The sequence below is a fragment of the Apodemus sylvaticus genome, chromosome 2 (assembly GCF_947179515.1).
Source record: "Apodemus sylvaticus chromosome 2, mApoSyl1.1, whole genome shotgun sequence".
Classification (NCBI taxonomy): Eukaryota; Metazoa; Chordata; class Mammalia; order Rodentia; family Muridae; genus Apodemus; species Apodemus sylvaticus.
In genome coordinates this window covers 163,299,629-163,317,596 of record NC_067473.1, presented here as the reverse complement: position 1 = coordinate 163,317,596, position 17,968 = coordinate 163,299,629, and the positions used below count along the sequence as shown (strand labels likewise).

Sequence of the window (17,968 nt, the reverse complement as noted above, 5' to 3'; positions counted from 1 at the left end):
AGAGGCATGATGTGTTAAAGGTCACCTCAGGCCCTTTGCTTCATAGACAGGGCCAGAGACAGGAAGAGATTCATCTGGGATTGGAAAAACAGTAGAATGCTTTTACTATATTTTTATATATGTGCCCTTCCTTCAGTGTCCTCAAGATATCCATGAGGGTTATAATTTGCATGCCTTTGAAGATACATGCATGCACATACATGCCGCGCACGCACACACATGTGCGCGCATACCATGGATGAGGAAATGCAATCAAGGTTCCTTCCATCCCTGGGCTCGCAGCTATCATGAGGCTCCTCCCTCCATTTCCAGCATCCTGACGAGGAGCACCAGCTTCCTAGGCAGCCCATGGCCATGTGTGCCCATCAAAACAGATGACAAGGACTAGCTGCTGAATTGGGGGCAGGTTTTCATCTTAGTTCAAAGCATGAGAGGGAGGGTTATCCTTCCCTTTGGAGAAGTCCTCTTTCCTGCGTTCTCACTACTTTTTGAGCAACCAGCTGTGGATATTGCACCGGCAGGGCCAGCCTTGAAACCACTCAAGGAGCCTGAAGTCCCAAGAACAGAGCTTTCTCTTGCTGGCTTGGAAAACTGGGAGAGGGAAGTGGACATTTCTGGGGCAGCTGATCTCGCTGTCTCCAGCAAGCCATCTCTGCCTTCATGGTTGCTTGCTAGAAGATGGACAAGGTCTTTACTTTGCAGGGAGCCGGGTAGACAGAGGGCTGGACAGATGTGCTCTGTGCTGTGGTGAGCTTGGTACAAGTCCCCACTGGCCTTGAAGGGCATTTCTTTTTGCAGCATCAAACAGGCAGCTGCAGAAGCATATAAGCAAGCCCACAGAGGCTGGTGTACACTAGAGGACACAAGGATAGGGCTCCTCATCTCTCTGGACCTCAGTTTCTCAATCTATCAGCTGATCGCCACGTGAAGACTGGTGACAATGGCAGGTATATATATATATATATATATATATATATGGTCCAGGTCAATCCTCAGATTGTAATACTCCATTGACAAGTCTAGTTGGCTCCTCAGTTCAATAAAGAAGCTCAGCAACCAGTCACACCTCATCTCTTGCTGAGCAAGTCAGTTTGGTGGAAGCTGAGAGGTTAACGTGCCCTTGAGCCCGCCACGCACCCCAATGCCATGTGCAGATCTGGACGGAACAATCATAAGCCTCTTTGAACAAAATATTATCCCTAAGTGGGAACACATTCAGCCACGATCATTTCAACGTTCCTACAGCTAGTTCCCGATGACGACTCCCAGCAGATACAAGTCCGCATGCACCCACAGGCCTAAGGACAAAGCAGGCAGGAGCGGCCCATAGGGAAGGAAGAGTGGCAGGGCATGGCTCTGGGGGAGTTCCCATCATATCTGGGGAAGCACAAAGGTTCAGGGCCCTGTTGATTGAAACTGGAGCAGAGAGCTGGTGGGATAGATCCGTGGTAAAAGGACTTGGCTGACAACCTGAGTCTGACCCCCAAACCTCCCAAAGGTCTTCTGACTTTTTTATGTGTTGTCAGGTGTCTTAGTCAGGGTTTCTATTCCTTCACAACATCATGACCAAGAAGCAAGTTGGGGAGGAAAGGGTTTATTGAGCTTACACTTTTGCATTGCTGTTCATCACAAAAGAAAGTCAGAACTGGAACTCAAGCAGGTCAGGAAGCAGGAGCTGATGCAGAGGCCATGGAGGGATGTTTCTTACTGGCTTGCTTCCCCTGGCTTGCTCAGCCTGCTCTCTTATAGAACCCAAGAATACCAGCCCAGGGATGGCACCACCCATAAGGAGACCTTCCCCCTTGATCACTAATTGAGAAAATGCCCCACAGTTGGATCTCATGGAGGCACTTTCCCAACTGAAGCTCTTTTCTCTGTGATAATTCTAGCCTGTGTCAAGTTGACACACAAAACCAGCCAGTACATCATGTGTATGCATGTTTCACACACACACACACACACACACACACACACACACACACACACACACACACAATTCATGCTTGTATTCATGCATTTATATACAGTTTTTCTTATGTGAGGCAGAAGTAACATAACCTGGGTCAGGTCTCATAAAGAAGACCAAAGACCTCAAAGTCACCTTTGTCAACCTCAACTCCCTAATACCCACCCACCCCCTCCCTCCCCAACCTCCTCTCCCACCCCACTCCTCCCACACACCATGAGCTTAGTAGCTCAACTGTGTCCGGAGAGATGGACTCCTCCTAGCCCTCTTCTGCTCAGCCAGTTCCACTGCTCCACCCATCAGCCCTTCATTCCCTCCCTGAACAGAGAACTCACCCACAGTGGCCGCCATGCCCGGAGAGAAGCGGGCCTCACAGAGCCTCCTCAGGAAGGATGTCTTCCCTACAGCAGAGTCACCCACAAACACGATCTTAAAGAGCCGGTCAGGAGTCGAGGGAACCCTTTCCTCCTGTGGATAGAAGACAGTCTGGTCATCTGTTGGGAATGGCCCCTTCTGCTGCTGGGTTGCCTTTTATTATTGCTGGTGGGGGTGGGGGGTGGTCGTCTACTGAGGCCCCAGCACCAGGAAGCACACTTCTGCCTCAGAATGAAGCCAGCACTGTTTTGGTGCCTAGGGTTCCTTCTGGCACAAGCAAGAGGCGGTTAGGAGAAATGGCAGCCTTTCATGTGCGCTCATACCTGATGGGGCTCTAGGACCGGCAGGTGGGCCCTGGCTGGCGGAGTGGATGGGCCAGGCATGGGACCAGTTGCTGGGAGTGTGGTATTCTCAGAGCATTAAGGTTAATAATGAGAAGGGTGCAGGGGTCCAGAAAGGAGGGGCTAAGAGAGAAGGCAGAATTCACTATATGGGCAGAGAGGACAGGTTTTTTTCTTCTTGTTGTTATTTATTGCTTTCTTGTTTAGTTTGGCATGGATTTTTTTTTGGTTGTTTGTCTTTTGTTTGTTTTTTTGCTGACTGGACATAGAGAATCTGTCTCCATGAGAATGTCTGTAGGGCATTTTTTTTTTTATCAATGATTGTTTTTGGAGGGCTCAGTCCACCGTGAATGGTGCCATCCCTGGACAGGGGGATCTTGGGTGGTATAAGAAAGCAGGTTGAGCAAGCCATGGAAAGATAACCAGGAAACAGCATTTTCCCATGGCCTCTGCTTCAGTTCCTGCTTTCTGGTTCCTGCCTTGACTTCTTTCCCTGACTTCCCTTCATGACTGTGAGCTGTATGCTGAAAAAAACCCTTTCCTTCCCAAGTTGCTTCTGGTCACAGTGTTTATTACAGCAACAGAGAAGTAACTAGGACCACAAGGCAGTCTTCTGAAGGGAGGAAAAAAAGAGATCCAGAAGACATCTATAGGGCTGTGCACTATTGTGTAGCTCCTTTGACTTGAAACATCCCCTCCAGGATGGAGGAGGGAGCTTCATTAGACTCAGGAAGCTTCAAACAAGATTCACAAGGCTTCTTCCAAAGGTTACCTAAACAGAGTCCACTGGTCTGAAGGAGGTACCTGTGAGCTGAACAGGAAGCTTTGGGAGTAGAGTATTCTGGAACTGTCACCCATGCTGGGGTGGGCTAGTTGGTGATACAGCTACCTTTGAGTTAGTCACCCATGTTCTTGTAAGTAACCCCAGTCTCACAGGATGCAATCATGTCTCTACTCTGACATAGGTTCCCTGTCTACAGTAACTAGTTATTCATGTTCATGTGCCACCGGGAGAAGTCACAAACAGGGATGTAGCCTCTGGGTGGAATAGAGGCTCTCCTGAGTCTCTGCACATGGCCCTGTGTCCTCTCTTTAGCTTCAGTTGTGACACCGTCATCTGCCAGGTAGTGACTTTTTCCACTCTTGTGCTAGTTAGTTCTCGTCCACTTGACACAGGCGAGGCCACTTGGAGAGACAGAATCATTGAGGAACTGCCTCTATCAGATTGGCCTGTAGACAAGTTCTTGATTAATGATTGATATGAGAGGGCCCAGTCCACTGTGGACAGTACCACCCCTGGACAGGTGGTCCTAGGTTGTATAAAGAAAAGCAAGTTGGGCAAGTCATGGAGAGAATGCCAGTAAGCAGCATCTTTTCATGGTGTCTGCTTCAGTTCCTGCCTTCAGGTTCCTCCCTTCAGGATCCTGCCTACAGGTTCCTGCCTTGAGTTCCTGTCTTGACTTCCTTCAGTGATAGACAGAATTGTGAGGTGAACTGGAATTTGTAAGAAAAAATAAATCCTTTCTTCACCCCAATTGGTTTTGGTTAGTGTTTTTATCACAGCAACTGAGAATCAAAATTAGGACACCCTTCCACTCAGGCAGGTGGATTCCTCCTGAGGCCACTACACATTGCTCTGCTCCTCAAGCCCCAGGGAATAAGCAGAACAGGCCTGCCATCAGCCTGGGACTGCCAGCCCTGGACCACTGGACTTTTTCCAGGACATGGATTTAGCAGGAGATGGTGTGAGGGCCATCTCCCACAGGCATCCATTTCTTCCAGAGTGCTGTCTGATCACACACCTCACCTTCAAGCTCAGCACTACTGATCAGAGGTGGGTGGACTCTTTGAAGTAGATTTAAAAGTGGATTTGAGAGAATTAGCTTCTCCAGTTGAGCAAATACTATAAGGAAGTACAGCTGATATTAGTAGTACTTGAGTTTTGGAACAAAGCCACTAACAGACTTTCAGGGAGAGACACAGTTCTTAGGAGACAATTTAAGGTCAACAACGAGAATTTAAGATAAACCATTGCACACGCAGGGACCTGACTTTGGCATGACTCTTGTCCAGTGCCTCCAACTGTCATTTGTTTAAATATGGAGAGCAGACATAGTAAGAGGTGGGAATGTGAAACCCTAGGTGCAAGTGACAGAGATGGAGGTTGTGGCTCTGACTGCAGCGTGCTGCTGGGCTTTCGGCCCCAAGGCTACCTTGTCCCTTCCCTGGGAAGAACTCAGCTTTTCAGGCACCAGCCTACAGTGTCAGGAATGGCCCAGCTGGAGGCAGCTTAACCTGTAAGGGCAGGGAGATGCCTCTGCCTGTTTTCCTCTCTGGAGGACAGTCATCTGTCAGGTGGCAGATGGATTGTAGGGACATGCATGGGATGTAGGACATATGTTGTCATTTCTCTAGCCCCCCCCACATGCTTATAAAGCAGGGGTGAGGGTGTATCTAAGTCATAAAAGGTTTGCCTCCCCTCTCCCCATGTATAAGGCTGCGAATTTCTGTCCTTCAGTACCACAGAGTAGACAGACAAATAAACAAGCAATTAACAACACTTAGAACCCAAACCAGAAAACGAAACCTCCAAACAAAAAGTGATATATTCTGCGCTGGCAAGATGGCTCAGTAATAAAGGCACCTGCCTACTACCAAGACTGACAACTCACATTCTGTCCCCAGACCTCCCTCAGCAGAAGAAGGGAACTGACTCTTGTGAGGCGTGAGTACTGTGCATGAGTACTGTGGTGTGTGTGTGTCTATACAATACACACATAAAATATTAAAAAAATTAAGGTGATATATTTTAATTTTTAAACTTGAGAAATATATAGCTGTAGGGAGATAAGCTAACATTCTTTATAGTCCGAGATAGTCACTATTCACATTTTATGCATTTTTCAGTCTTTTATGGCTTTATGAGAAAATGTTTTATTTAAGTGGATTTGAGAATTACACACAGACATAAATAATTTTATATTTATCATAATTATTCAATAACAATACAAATCCCTGAGTCACTAAGGATTATTTCGAACCATGATTTTTTTGGCTTTTTTTTTTTTTTTTTTTGGTTTTTTTCTAGACAGGGTTTCTCTGTGTAGCCCTGGCTGTCCTGGAACTCACTCTGTAGACCAGGCTGGCCTTGAACTCAGAAATCCACCTGCCTCTGCCTCCCAAGTGCTGGGATTACAGGGGTGCACTACCATGCCTGGCTGAACCATGATTTTTTTTAAAGCAGGTATGTAATATTGTACTAAATTATCATAATATAGTTTATGTCCCTCTGGTGACCTTTGGGAAAATGTTTTTCTATTCTAAAGAGCACTTACAGCTTTCATTTGTCACTGGCAGTAGAAATGTGGGTTCAAAGGTCATGACACTTGATTCTTATTCCCAGATACTCTCCAGGAGGGTGATACTGTCTCTGCCTCACTGCCTCATGGAGGTCTTCCACACAACTGACCCTCTTTATTCTCTCTGCTGTTGTATCAAAATGGCCTCAGAGCCTTGTGAGGAAACATGGCGGGGGTAGTGGGGTACTCTGTAAGAGAAGAGCAATTACAGAGCACACAGTTTTTGAGGTGTGTGCTAGACACTCTTACGCTAAGAGCCCAGCAGAGAGGCAGGCTGTCCCAGCTTCTCCCCTTTGGGCTCCTACTTTTCCTCCTGGCAGTGGGGAAAACATCTCTGTCAGGAGCCACGGCCTCCTTCTCTCAGCCTGACTCTACAGACCTTTTGGTCGCATGTTAGGTTACTGGGTGATCTTGGAATGACTTTGATATGGAGCCATCTCTGCCTACTGAAAGGGAGTGTAGGCCTGTGTCTTGAAGGTATTTGGAGAGGGGAGGCCCAAGGGAGATGCCCCTTGCATTACTGCCATGGACTTTCTAGAGCCATTTTGGAAGACTAGGGCAGATGCCAGAGGATGAATGGCCTATTTCAAAGTTTAAGTCACAAACCAGCAGAGGGACACAGTTCCCATAAGGCAAATAGGTATCACCCTTTGGGGGAGCATTTGGTAATAGGAATCACGTGCCATGACCTTTGACCTGCTCTCCTTACAGAAGTCAGAGGAAAATCTGAGCAAGGAGAGGGGTGGGTACAGAAACATCATGGAGGGAAGAGGACACAGGACACCGGGGAGTGGCAGAGTAACCAACTGAGATTAAGAGGAAGACGATGACAGGTACTCTAGACAGAGTTGTACCAAATGACCACTTGTAATGGGTCTTAGCAGACACTGAATCCAGTAGGCATTCAATAAATGCTTCAAGTTCGAAGACATAGTGTATAATATGGGGGAATGGGAATTAATAAGGAGGACTTATTGGCACTTACGAGTCTCCACGATGCTCAGCCTGGAAGATGTAAGGAGGGGAAGGTGACTTTTGGGACACAGAACATGGTAAATCCCCCAGCTGGCTTTCTGCCTGTCCTTTGGGGCTCCTGGGCTCAAAGTCAAGGGGGCGGATCTCAGCAGTGTTGCCTGGACGTTACCTTGTAGAGGGTCTCTTTTCCAACAGGCTGCCCTCGGGGAGAGGTAGGAATGAGGTCCAAGACTGGTGCTGCCGCGCTTTGCCCTTCGGCTCCCTGATCAGAGACCTCCTCCTCTTCTGGACATCTGCTCAGTGGCTTCTCAAAGCCTCCTTCCAGGAGCTGAGGCAGGGGATCTTCCTCAATGGAGATGATTCTTCGTAGTGTATGGCGACGGAGAACCCCAGTCCCTGGCTCCCCGGTCCCCAGTTCCTCCTCGGCCTGGAGATATGCACTCAGGCCCACAGAGCTTCTCCTCCTCAGAGTGCCGAAGACATCTTCCTCCTCCTCTGACTGGCTATCAGGATAGGGTAGGGAGGAAGATGGGGGGGGGGAGGAAATGAAGACATATTAATACGGAAGTGGAGGGATGCTCGCCCGCAGGCAGCACTGGAGAAAGCTCCAGGGAAGAGGAGATGACAGACCCATCATTCAGCTCATGGTTTTGGCAGCCTAAGAAGGGCTGCCTGCTGCTGTGGCTGCCACTGCCACCACCACGGCCAGTGATGGAGATGCTGACCAGGACCATTATCAGTACGTGTGGTGTTGGACTTAGAGGAGGGCCAAGGCAACGAGCAACACAAATATACTCTTGAGAACCAGTGTAGGCAACGAAGGAGAAGGCAGTGAAGAAAGGATCGTGCGGGGTTAGAGATGTTACAGGACTCTGGGCGGATACTCAGATTGGGCTCTGCTCCTACCCCGCACCCTCATTTACTGCATATCCTTACAGAAGGACATCAGTTCCTTACCTCTCACTTTCCTCTCCACAAAACATGGTCCATCTGCTTAGTCTATTCATATATAAGACAATTCATAATAAATAGCACACACATACACACATGCACACGCACACGCACACGTACACACAGTACACACTCACACAACACCTGTCCACACAGCATCCCTCAGCAACATTGGGGTACAGGTGCTGTGGGGGTCCTCCTCCTACCCATGACAGATGTCCCTTGACTCAGAGACAGATCATGAATGGGCTTGGGTCAGAAGGCACATCTACCACCACCCCCTTCCTTCCTCTCCCTCTCTGTGCTCCTGAAATAGAGGGAGGAGCAGGTGGCTTCAAAGACTTGCTTCTGGAAGCATTTGGATGCTTTAACCAAAGAGGCCAGTAGGAGGTGGAAGAGACTCCGCAGTTGGGACATAGGGTGAAGTACAGGCTGTATTTTCCAAGGGTTCAGAGAGCAAAGTCTGCACAGATCTCCAGAACCACGGGAATCTCAGTGAATAGTTCAAGCTGAGAGCATTTCAGATGAGACAGGCATGACCTTATGAACACACACACACACACACTCATGTGTACACTTACTCGCCAGCAAGATGGCAAGGTCAAAGGGAAAAGGGATCGAATCAAGGAAAACAGAACAGTGCACGTAAGAGAACAGTGCACGTAAGAGAAGCACCATTAGTCTTGCCCCTGGCTTCTAGTATTTGTTATCCCTATGAGAAATAATAGGAAGGTGTGTGTAATAACAGGGTTTACCAGAGTGAACCTATCACTGTTCAAGCTAGCTGTGATTCTGAAGGACAAATTAAAGACACTGTTTCTTTTCAACAATGTGAATTAGTTTGGATAAAGAGAAGAAGATTTGTAGCAATCCAAGTACCTTTCCCTTAGGAAACAGGTTAAATAAAAGCCAGCTGGCTTCTTCATATCACTCTTCCTATGTATGCTACCAAGACTTACTATCTGTTTGAGAACACAGTATCCCTGGCCATTTTTAGATGTTTTATATGTAACATGAACATAAACACACACACACACATACACACACACATGAACATACACGCTACATGTTTTCTCAAAAGTTTTTTCCAACTAGAAAAAAGAAACAACCCTTTAAGTATGCCCTGCAATGAAACACTTCTTGGGAAAAGCGTTTTATTTGGGAACATCTCAAGCACTGTTGACACTCTGTAATGGCTTCAGCTTAGCATGTCTAAGCTCATTTTTTGTTTTGCCACCAAACACTTCCTGCCAGCAGCAGAGAGAGTAGCTGCTTTTGCCAAAATCGATATTGGAATTCAGAGCGCACACTTTGACGCTTAGTGGATTATTTTCTATTTCCGCTGTTTGGCTGTAAGCTCATGAGGGAGAGAAGGGCCCATTTTGCAAACCTCTGCTCCAGTGACTGGCACCGTACCTCACAAACAGTGGCCACTCAATACTTATCTATTAAATGAGTGTTTGCATGTGGACAGGCATAGAGGGAATGTCACAAAACCTGAAAGAATGTCAGGTGCAGAGTAGGTAATCCATAAATGACTGTTGAATCAACCAACCCAGAAATACATTCAGTTCTGGGAAACCAATGGGCTAACAAATACTAGTATAGAAATAGCTTCCAGATTGAACCTCAGTACTGAGCTATTGAGTTCTAATTCATGACGATCTGACCTGGGGGCTTCCCTGAGCAACCCAGTTATATCTCAGAGTCATTTTTACTTTGCGTATATTTCAAGTTCAAGTTTGTACATCTCAGTGAGTGAATTTGCACATCTTCTCCCTCAATCTCGAGGCCCAAGGGTTTAGCTGACTTGACCTCTCTGTGCCCATCCATGTGGACAAAGGTGTATGTGTGTGTGTGTGTGTGTGTGTGTGTGTGTGTGTGTGAGACTTGTCAGTCTGAATGAGCAGCAAGCCAACACTCTCCATACTCAAACTCAATTCCAGAGCCCTCCAGCAGCAACGAAACATGTTGTCTTCGAGTCAGTTAAATATGAATCATTGGAATGATCTGTCAATCACAAGCCCTAATTTTGTCTCTAAAGGGATTTCAGCTAATGGTGATTCTATATGACATTTTAATTCAGCACACAGTCAGTATAATTATATTCCAGAAAAACCAAGTGAATCCAAGGAACAGAGTACTTCCCCCCCCCCATCCTTCCATCACTCCCTCCCTGATCATCTCCTCCTCCTTCTCTTTTTCTTCTTCCTCCTCCTCCTATTTCTCCACCTCCTCCTCCTCCTCCTCCTCCTCCTCCTCCTCCTCCTCCTCCTCCTCCTCCTCACATTTCTCCTCTTCCTCCCCCTCCTTCTGAGTCACTCTGCAGCACCCTTAAGCCCCTCTCTGCAGGCCCACAGTAGAGCAGGGTAGCCACAGTAACAGTGTCTGCCCTCCAGGTTTGCTCTGCATAGTCCCCCTCCAGCTTAGATGTCACAACAGAGAGGACCATGCTCCCCAAGAATTAAGGCAAGTGAGTGAGACTGACCTCAGGCCTCCACAGTAGGGCCACACCTCAAAAGGGCAGTAAATGTGGGTGCAGAGGACCCCCCAGGTGGTGAGATGAAGGAAAAGAGAAAGGAGGGGTGGGGGTGATGACTTACCTCCTGAGAATTCCCCTGCCATCCACATATTTGCCGATCACCGAGCCAGATCTTTGCTTCCTGCTTGCCTTGGAAGCAGCTGTGTTTGCCTTGGCCGCCTTATCTTTCTGCAGAAACACAAAACGCCCTGAGATCCACTCCTGTGGATCCGTCTTGACTTCTGCTTGAGCAGAAGTGAGGGAAGGCTCTGGATGGGACTCTAAATGAGAGAAGCAGGCCGGGTTTTCCTGTTCGGTCACCCACTCTCCAGTTTTTCCACCCCTCGCCCCCTCCGATGTATATTCCATTATCTCCTTCCCAGAAATCTCCTCAGAGGAGGGAATACAGAATGGAGAGCCTAGGGTTTCTCATGCTATTTTTCACAGGAACTGGTCATTCGCAAGAGATCAGAAGAGAAGTCAAAGATACCTACTACCTGGGAAAATATCCTGGTATTTTAGATTGTATTCCTGTGCCTCCAACCTCCCTTTCCCACCAAAGTCCATGAGGTGTTGAGCTAGAGACCCCAAGAGGGGCAGTTATTCCAGAGCTCTGCCCACCACTCCCATTAGCCCCAGACCTCTGCAGTCCCCTGTAGAATCAGGCTGGCTATGGATGAACTGCTCAAGTATCTGCAACTCAGAACTGGAGGGGAGCAGGGCTCAGACTCCCATTTGCCAAGACTCTGGGGCATAGCTCTTCCAGGAGACATTGGCAATCAGATCACAGGAAGACTGCTGCTTGATTCAGCCATTCCATGCTTCCAGAGGACCTACAACGAGGTAGGGGGGACTGCTGAACCCCCAGCACCCCTGAGGATGTGGATTTAATGAATCTAGGCAAATCTTTAAATATTATTCTGCATCAATAGGGCCCTATTCCCCTTTCTTTGATTCCCTACTGGTGTTTGCTTCTTTCAAAGCAAAATGAGTTTGGCAGGTGAAGGCAAATGAGGTGAAGGGGTTACGAAGGCATTTGGTCGAAATTTAAAAAGAAAATCAGTATTTCTTCTAAAACAATTAGAATCATTATTATTATGAGACAAACATGTGCAGGCTGAAGTCTTGTTCTGATAGTAAACATAGACGGGCAGCTGAGATTACTGCCAAAGACACTGTGGTGTAACAAGGACCCTTGAGGTGGCAGCAGAGTCAGGCGGAGCCTAACTCAGGGCACGCCAATTCTCTGAGGCTGACCGGATGTACTGCCCAGGCAAGGCTGCAGCCCACACCACCTTCTCCCCTAGTTTTTTGTTTGTTTTGGTATGCACGCACACACAGAGACACGATACAGATGCGCGCGCACGCACACACACACACACAAAACTTTTTTTTCTTTTCTCAAAAATCCTTACAACAAGAAAGAGGACAGGCAGTCCCTTTCCTCATGGGAGAGTTGGGATCATGGTGAAGGTGACCAATGCCTTCCCCAGGGACATGCAAGTTCACAGCATGCTAATCTTACAATTAGAAGTCCTGCCGAGCTGCCCTGCCCCTTCAGAGAATCCAGCGTCTCCCTTCTAAAAGAGGAAATGAGGAAGATCACGCAGAGTCCTTGAGTATCTTCCATGTGCCTCGCTGTGGAGACCTGTGACTGTCACATTGCTTGTGTGGAGCACTGTGCTCAGGCACGGGAGACGAGCTGTGTATAGAGCAGGGATAAAGCTGCACAGAAAAGCACTGTGTAAATGGCCATGTGTATATTGTAAATTTGCTTGCTGACAGCATACAGTTTGAGAATTTCATCAAGAGATAAAATTTTAAATGAAAGAGCAAACTGAGCGTTTGACTTCAGGTGATAATGACATTTCAACTGCACCATTTCCCAATGGAACCATCACTCCTACATCTAAGAAATCTGTGGCTCTCCCAAGCATTTGAGTCTGATCATGCCAAGAGGAAAAGATCTCCCTTCAAGAAAAAAAAGTGTGTGTGTGTATGTGTGTGTGTGTGTGTGTGTGTGTGTCTACCTTGTTATTGCTTGCATAATATCTTACGCCTTCACCCTGCCCACACTGAAAGGACCCGACACATAAGTATCAGGACAGTCTTGATCAGTCCCGGCATGGATCAGATGGTCCCTGGGCCTTGTCTCCTTCTGCCCCAAGTCCCAAGAGAGCACTGGCCAATTACCTGGAACGTTATGTCCCGTTCATCCCGGAGGTGTTTGTTCCTTTCCCTGTGAAGAGCAAAGGGAATTTATTCAAACATGGACTCTGCTGTTGACAGATCAAGGGCTAGCCCATTAGCCAGCCAGTCGGGGGCAGGAGAAAGCATGGTGGCTATGGACAGAGGAGAGTTCATGTGTAAATCAGCTCAGCAGCAGGGGAATAAGACTGAGTCGTCTTGTGACACACACGGTCCCTCGAGGAACACTCAGCCTCCGTCGCTTGGTGCAGAATGGCATGTGTCCCTGTGACTGCTATGGGCTCCTTCTCTGCCCAGTTCATCCATTCATGAACAAGACGCTTGTTCACAGATCTCCTAGGATGGGAGTTGCTTGCCAAACTTTGTTCAGCATCCAGGATGCAGGAGTGAGCAACCACGGAGTTCTGGACTCGGGAAGCTAGCGTAAGGGTGGGGTGAGCACTACTGAGAAACTAAAACGGAGAGCATGGGAAAAGGAGAACCAGAGAGTGTCCAGCATTTCAACCCGAATGGCGGGGGAAGCTCTGGCTGGTGAGGCAGTGTCTCACAGACCTGAGGGAGGGGAAGAAGAGCTGGGCAGGTGTCTGGGGAAAGGGAGTTGAAAAGGACAAAGCCTTGGTTGTGATAAATGTGTGAGCTGGAGAAAGAGAAGGGGTGGCCACAGGCACTCAAAGAGTACCTCCTGCATTGTAATGGGTAGGTTAAGACTTGACTATCCATAGCCTCCTGGACCACAGGAAGAGCTTTGATTTTCACCCCAAATGAGATATGAAACCATGGGTTGTTGTTGGGGTGGGGTAGGATGTGTGGTCAGTGGCATCATGGTTGAGAGGTTCCCCTTGGAAGTCATGCTAAGCATAGACTGTCAGCAACAAAATTGCTGCCCTGAGAATGGACTGATATTTCTGAATAAGTAGAAGTCACTGGACTGATATTTTAAGTAGAAGTCACTGGTGACAAGGGCAAGGACAGTTTGGGTGGAACTGTGGGGGAGAAAGCCAGCCTAGAACATGGCGAATGGAAAGCCAACAGATCAATAGAGGAGGGTGATATGGGAAGAGGGATGATTGGGGGCGGAGTGTAGCCTTTGCTAGAAGCACTGAGAGCTCACACCACATCCCCAGAGTTAGAGACAGTGGTGCTGGCAACACGGAACAAGCTCCGCAGACCCGTTCTGGTTCTTTCTGCAGCAGGAGCCCAGGTAGCCAGGTGGAAAGTAGGCGTTCATGGAGGTTTAGTGAAAGTTCAGAGTGGGTAAGTGACTAGGCTGAGGATGCAGGGTGTTTTGTGAGACGCCAGTGGCTGGAAGGTTCTTCTCTCAATACAAGAGGGTCGGCCCCCTCCGTCATCTCAGCTCTGTGCAATCTTTGCATCAGTTTGTGGCCTGGAACCAGTCCATATTGCTGAAGAGGGAGGGCAGGCTCAGCAGTGGTCAGAAACTAATTATCATCACGCAGTAATCTGCTGGGTGTGACTGTAGGCCACCAGCAGATCACCATAAGACTGGCTCTTACTGTTTTCAGTGACACAGCCAGGCCCTTGGGACTGTCTAGGGAAGGGATACGGATGGAAAACCGTGACAGTGGCAGAGGAGGGAGGTTCTCACACCTGAAAGAGACTCGTGCTGGAGAAGCAGCAAGTCAGAAACCCAAATGAGGATTCAGAAGGCCTCTGAACATGCGGGGTTGTCTTTTGTTTTGTTTATATCTTCTGCGCAGGACATGAGCAGAGGTTAGGGAAATCCTCAAGTTTCACACTCCAGCCATGATCCCCATCTTACTGAACTCTACATTCCAACACCCCTCCCACTTCAGCCCTCCCCCACCCTCCCACATTCTCTTTCTCCTGGATTCTTGGTGATTTCACTGATGGGGAAATCTGCCATGGCCCCTCCCTTGTCTCTGCTGAATTGTAGTAACCGTGTGACAGCACAGAAAGGTCCCAGGCATGGGCGTCTGAACGTCACAGATGCTGGCCTGTCAGAGCTTTAAAGGCAATGAACACTGGGCAGTGTCCTGTCCACTCTTTCCTATTCATTCTCTTTGGTCTATTCCTCCATTATTTTTTCTAAGTACAATAGTGTGAAGAAAAACAAGTTAATAGACAAAAACAAAATCAACTAAAAAAAACAAAAACAAAAACAAAAACAAACCCCTTGCCTTTATATATCTTGTTCTCTTCCTAAAGCCTCCTGAAAACAAAGACCTTGTTTCTAGTCGGGTAGAACTTAGGAACTGTTCCATTTCCCGGCCAGGGGAGGTCTGGTTCAAAGCCACATGGACTTTAAAAATGAGGACCCCCAACCTTCTGTCATCACTGTCCCCCATGAGGCCAACAGCCCTTCCCTCTTCTGCATTTGCCTTTCTTAGGGGCATTCCAGGCTGGTGAGCTCTGAATTGATTTCAATGGGATTTAGACACTAGGGAAACTGTTCTTTTAGCCTTATGTGTGACTCGTTTGCTTACTCCACAGCTGAGGTAAGAGTCGGCTGGACATGGACTTCAGCTTGGTGTTAAGCTGATCACTCCATTTGTCTAATAACAGCATGCGCTTGGTGGATACCAGAATCCCCCACTGCCTGACAGGCTCAATGCTTTTGTTGAAGGTGAGACAGTAGCCTTGCCTCAGGGTTGCTGCCTGTTCAAACCTACTCCTTCCCAACCCAGGATATGAACTGTCCCACAAAGACACCCAGGGTGAGGCAGAGCCTGCTGCAAAGAGGAATGAACCATAGAGGAAGGAAGGGCATTGGAGTGAATGTGACTGCGTATTTCCCAGTGGCTAATACTCAGCAGTCCAAACCATACACTGGTGACTGGGGGAAACCTGGGTCCTCCTGGCAGGATCCCCAGTGGACCCACCTCAGGAAATCCAGCTGCTTCAGGAGGCCAGACTTTTCCCGCTGCAGGCTTTCAGTCACTCGGTACACTTCCCTGAGGAGACATAGTCAGGTGAGTGGTGGCCACAGGGAAGGGGAGGGGAGGGAAAGGGATGGGGATGGGGAGGGAGGGAGGGATGAAAAAACAATGAAACAGAAGCAGGCATCACTGGAAACTTAAGTTCCTAACTGTGCCTCATCTTTGCCTGTGTTCTTAACCTTGGCATGGAATCTAAGTGGCTCTCCAATCTCACTGCCAAGGCCCCAGAATTCCTGTGTCCCCAGCAGTGTGGCTCTGTGAAAGAGAGCACCCAAAAGCCTGATAAACTTGTAACTTTGCTCACTGGGCTGTGCTCACTGGGCTGGGAGGAGAGTCACCCCTCTGCCACCTCTTAATGTCCTCACTGAGGAACTGACAGCAGCAGCAGCCTGGGGACCCTCCCGCCAAGGCCTGAGAGGTCATTCCTTAGGCATCTTCTGCGCCCTTCCTCTCTTCTTGTTCTTCACAGAATAATTACAAAGTCACTCGACGACCATAACAGACTGAATCAAACTCTAAGTTCACTTCAGACAATCCTAATTAAGCAACACGGCTCTGCCGGCTCCTGTGGAGAAGTGAATTCCTCACATTTTATTACCAATTATATTTAATTTCAACTTAAGGGAAAACAGTGTATTTCCCATTATACAAACTGGGTCCCTAAGCCCCTGTCTAAGACTCTGCTCTGATTAGCACAACATACACAGCCCTGCCTGCTCCCGATGGGTCCGGGCTGATGAAGAGTCCTGTGTCCACTGGGTGGCTCTCCTTCCCAGCCCCTACCCCTCCCTAGGGACAACAGAAAAGTTGGCTCCTGCTGAGAAAAGGCAGTTCACTGCAGAGCTGAGGGCTGTGGCTTCCTATTTGACTGAGAAAACAGTTTATAAGTCTCATGTTATTCGGGTCTTCTCTGTCTCTGGCTACACACACACACACACACACACACACACACAAGCACATGCTCACACACATGGCCTACTTATGCAAATGCATGCTCAACTCTCTGTCAAGGGAACACAGCTATGGTGACCTTTGCAGACAGATATGCACGTGAGTAGATATATCCAGCTATAGTTTTTGTGTGTTAACCAAAGGGTATCTTTACATGGTGGTCTTTGAATATGTGACTGTCTAACCTTTTAAGTACCTCTGAACTAGAGATCACCTCTCCCTGGATGTTAGCAGACTGGGAGGGAAGCAGCCAGCAGATTTTTGTTACAGTTCTTGGTAGGAAGTCTGTAGTTTCCCCCAGGGAGCTACAGTTGGCTTTGTTTTAAGAAAAGAGATGAACAGTCTATAAAATATGTTATTAAGGGAAACAGGCAAAATAAACCTGTATGCTTGGCTGGCTGCCATCCTCTAAAGAAAAGTGTGTGTGTGTGTGTGTGTGTGTGTGTGTATGTATGTGTGTGCATCTGTATGTGTGTGCGTATGTTGTATGTGTGAGTGTACCTGTATGTGTATGTTTGGGTGTGCCAGTGCATGCTTATGTGTATTTATGTGTGTACTTGTATATATGTATATTTACTTATGTGTGTGTATGTATATGTATGTGCATGCATGTTATATGTGTATTTGTATATGAGGATGCATTTGCACATGCATAACAGACTCCAAAATGATCCACGGGAGATAGGGGTCACAGGAGGAGACAGACCTCTCATGGGGAGTCATTCTTTTGTATCTTGTCTTAAACTCTATCTTCAAAATAAAATTTAATTAAAAATCAGCTCCGAGGCACAGCCTCTAGCTGGCCTTCCTCTCTATGTTATCTCACTGCCTAAGAGGGATTTTTTTTTTTAAAAAAATCTCATCCCCAAATCTAGCTTTTCTACCTTCAATGTCTTCAGAGAATGGGAAAATTAATTTTGCCCGTTTGGAATTCTTGCTGATAAAGGATTGAGTCTGTTTACTTCCTGTCTCCTCCCTCTCCTGTCCGAGCAGCTCTGAAGCAATATTGCATGACATGTGCAGAAACACTGAGAGAGAAGGAGAAAGAGAGAGAGGAGAGAGAGAGGTTTGGGCCCTGGCTGATCTTAGCTATGTAACTTCTTTGAGCTCCTGACTTCCCTTTGGGGGGAAAAGTCAGAAGGTTTACGGTGCTGTCAGTGGTATTGGTCTGAGATGCCACTCTCCAGACGATAAATCGGGACCCTTGCTGTCCCTGCCCTGGCTTCCCTGGGTAAGAGTTCTCTTGGACCCTTCACATGATAACACACTCCAAGCTCCTAAACAGGTGCATCCAGGCTCCCTTGCCTCCGTCCTTTCAGAGATCATCTCTGGCTTCGTTAATTAAAGTAAGACTTGGGAAGGTTTCCAATCGTGTGTGTGTGTGTGTGTGTGTGTGTGTGTGT

The 17,968-nt window shown here is 47.8% G+C and overlaps 1 protein-coding gene across 2 annotated transcripts in view; it reads right to left on the bottom strand.

The window, feature by feature from the left end:
- Cracr2a (calcium release activated channel regulator 2A) overlaps positions 1-17,968 on the bottom strand; it is a 107,849-nt gene that overhangs the window by 18,771 nt on the left and 71,110 nt on the right. For both annotated transcript variants that reach the window (XM_052174943.1, XM_052174944.1), the window contains 5 exons: positions 15,558-15,629; positions 12,682-12,727; positions 10,571-10,677; positions 7,186-7,519; positions 2,302-2,434 (listed from right to left, as the gene is read on the bottom strand). In XM_052174943.1, the coding sequence (XP_052030903.1) occupies positions 2,302-2,434; positions 7,186-7,519; positions 10,571-10,677; positions 12,682-12,727; positions 15,558-15,629 (692 nt within the window). The remainder of the gene's footprint in view (positions 1-2,301; positions 2,435-7,185; positions 7,520-10,570; positions 10,678-12,681; positions 12,728-15,557; positions 15,630-17,968) is intronic.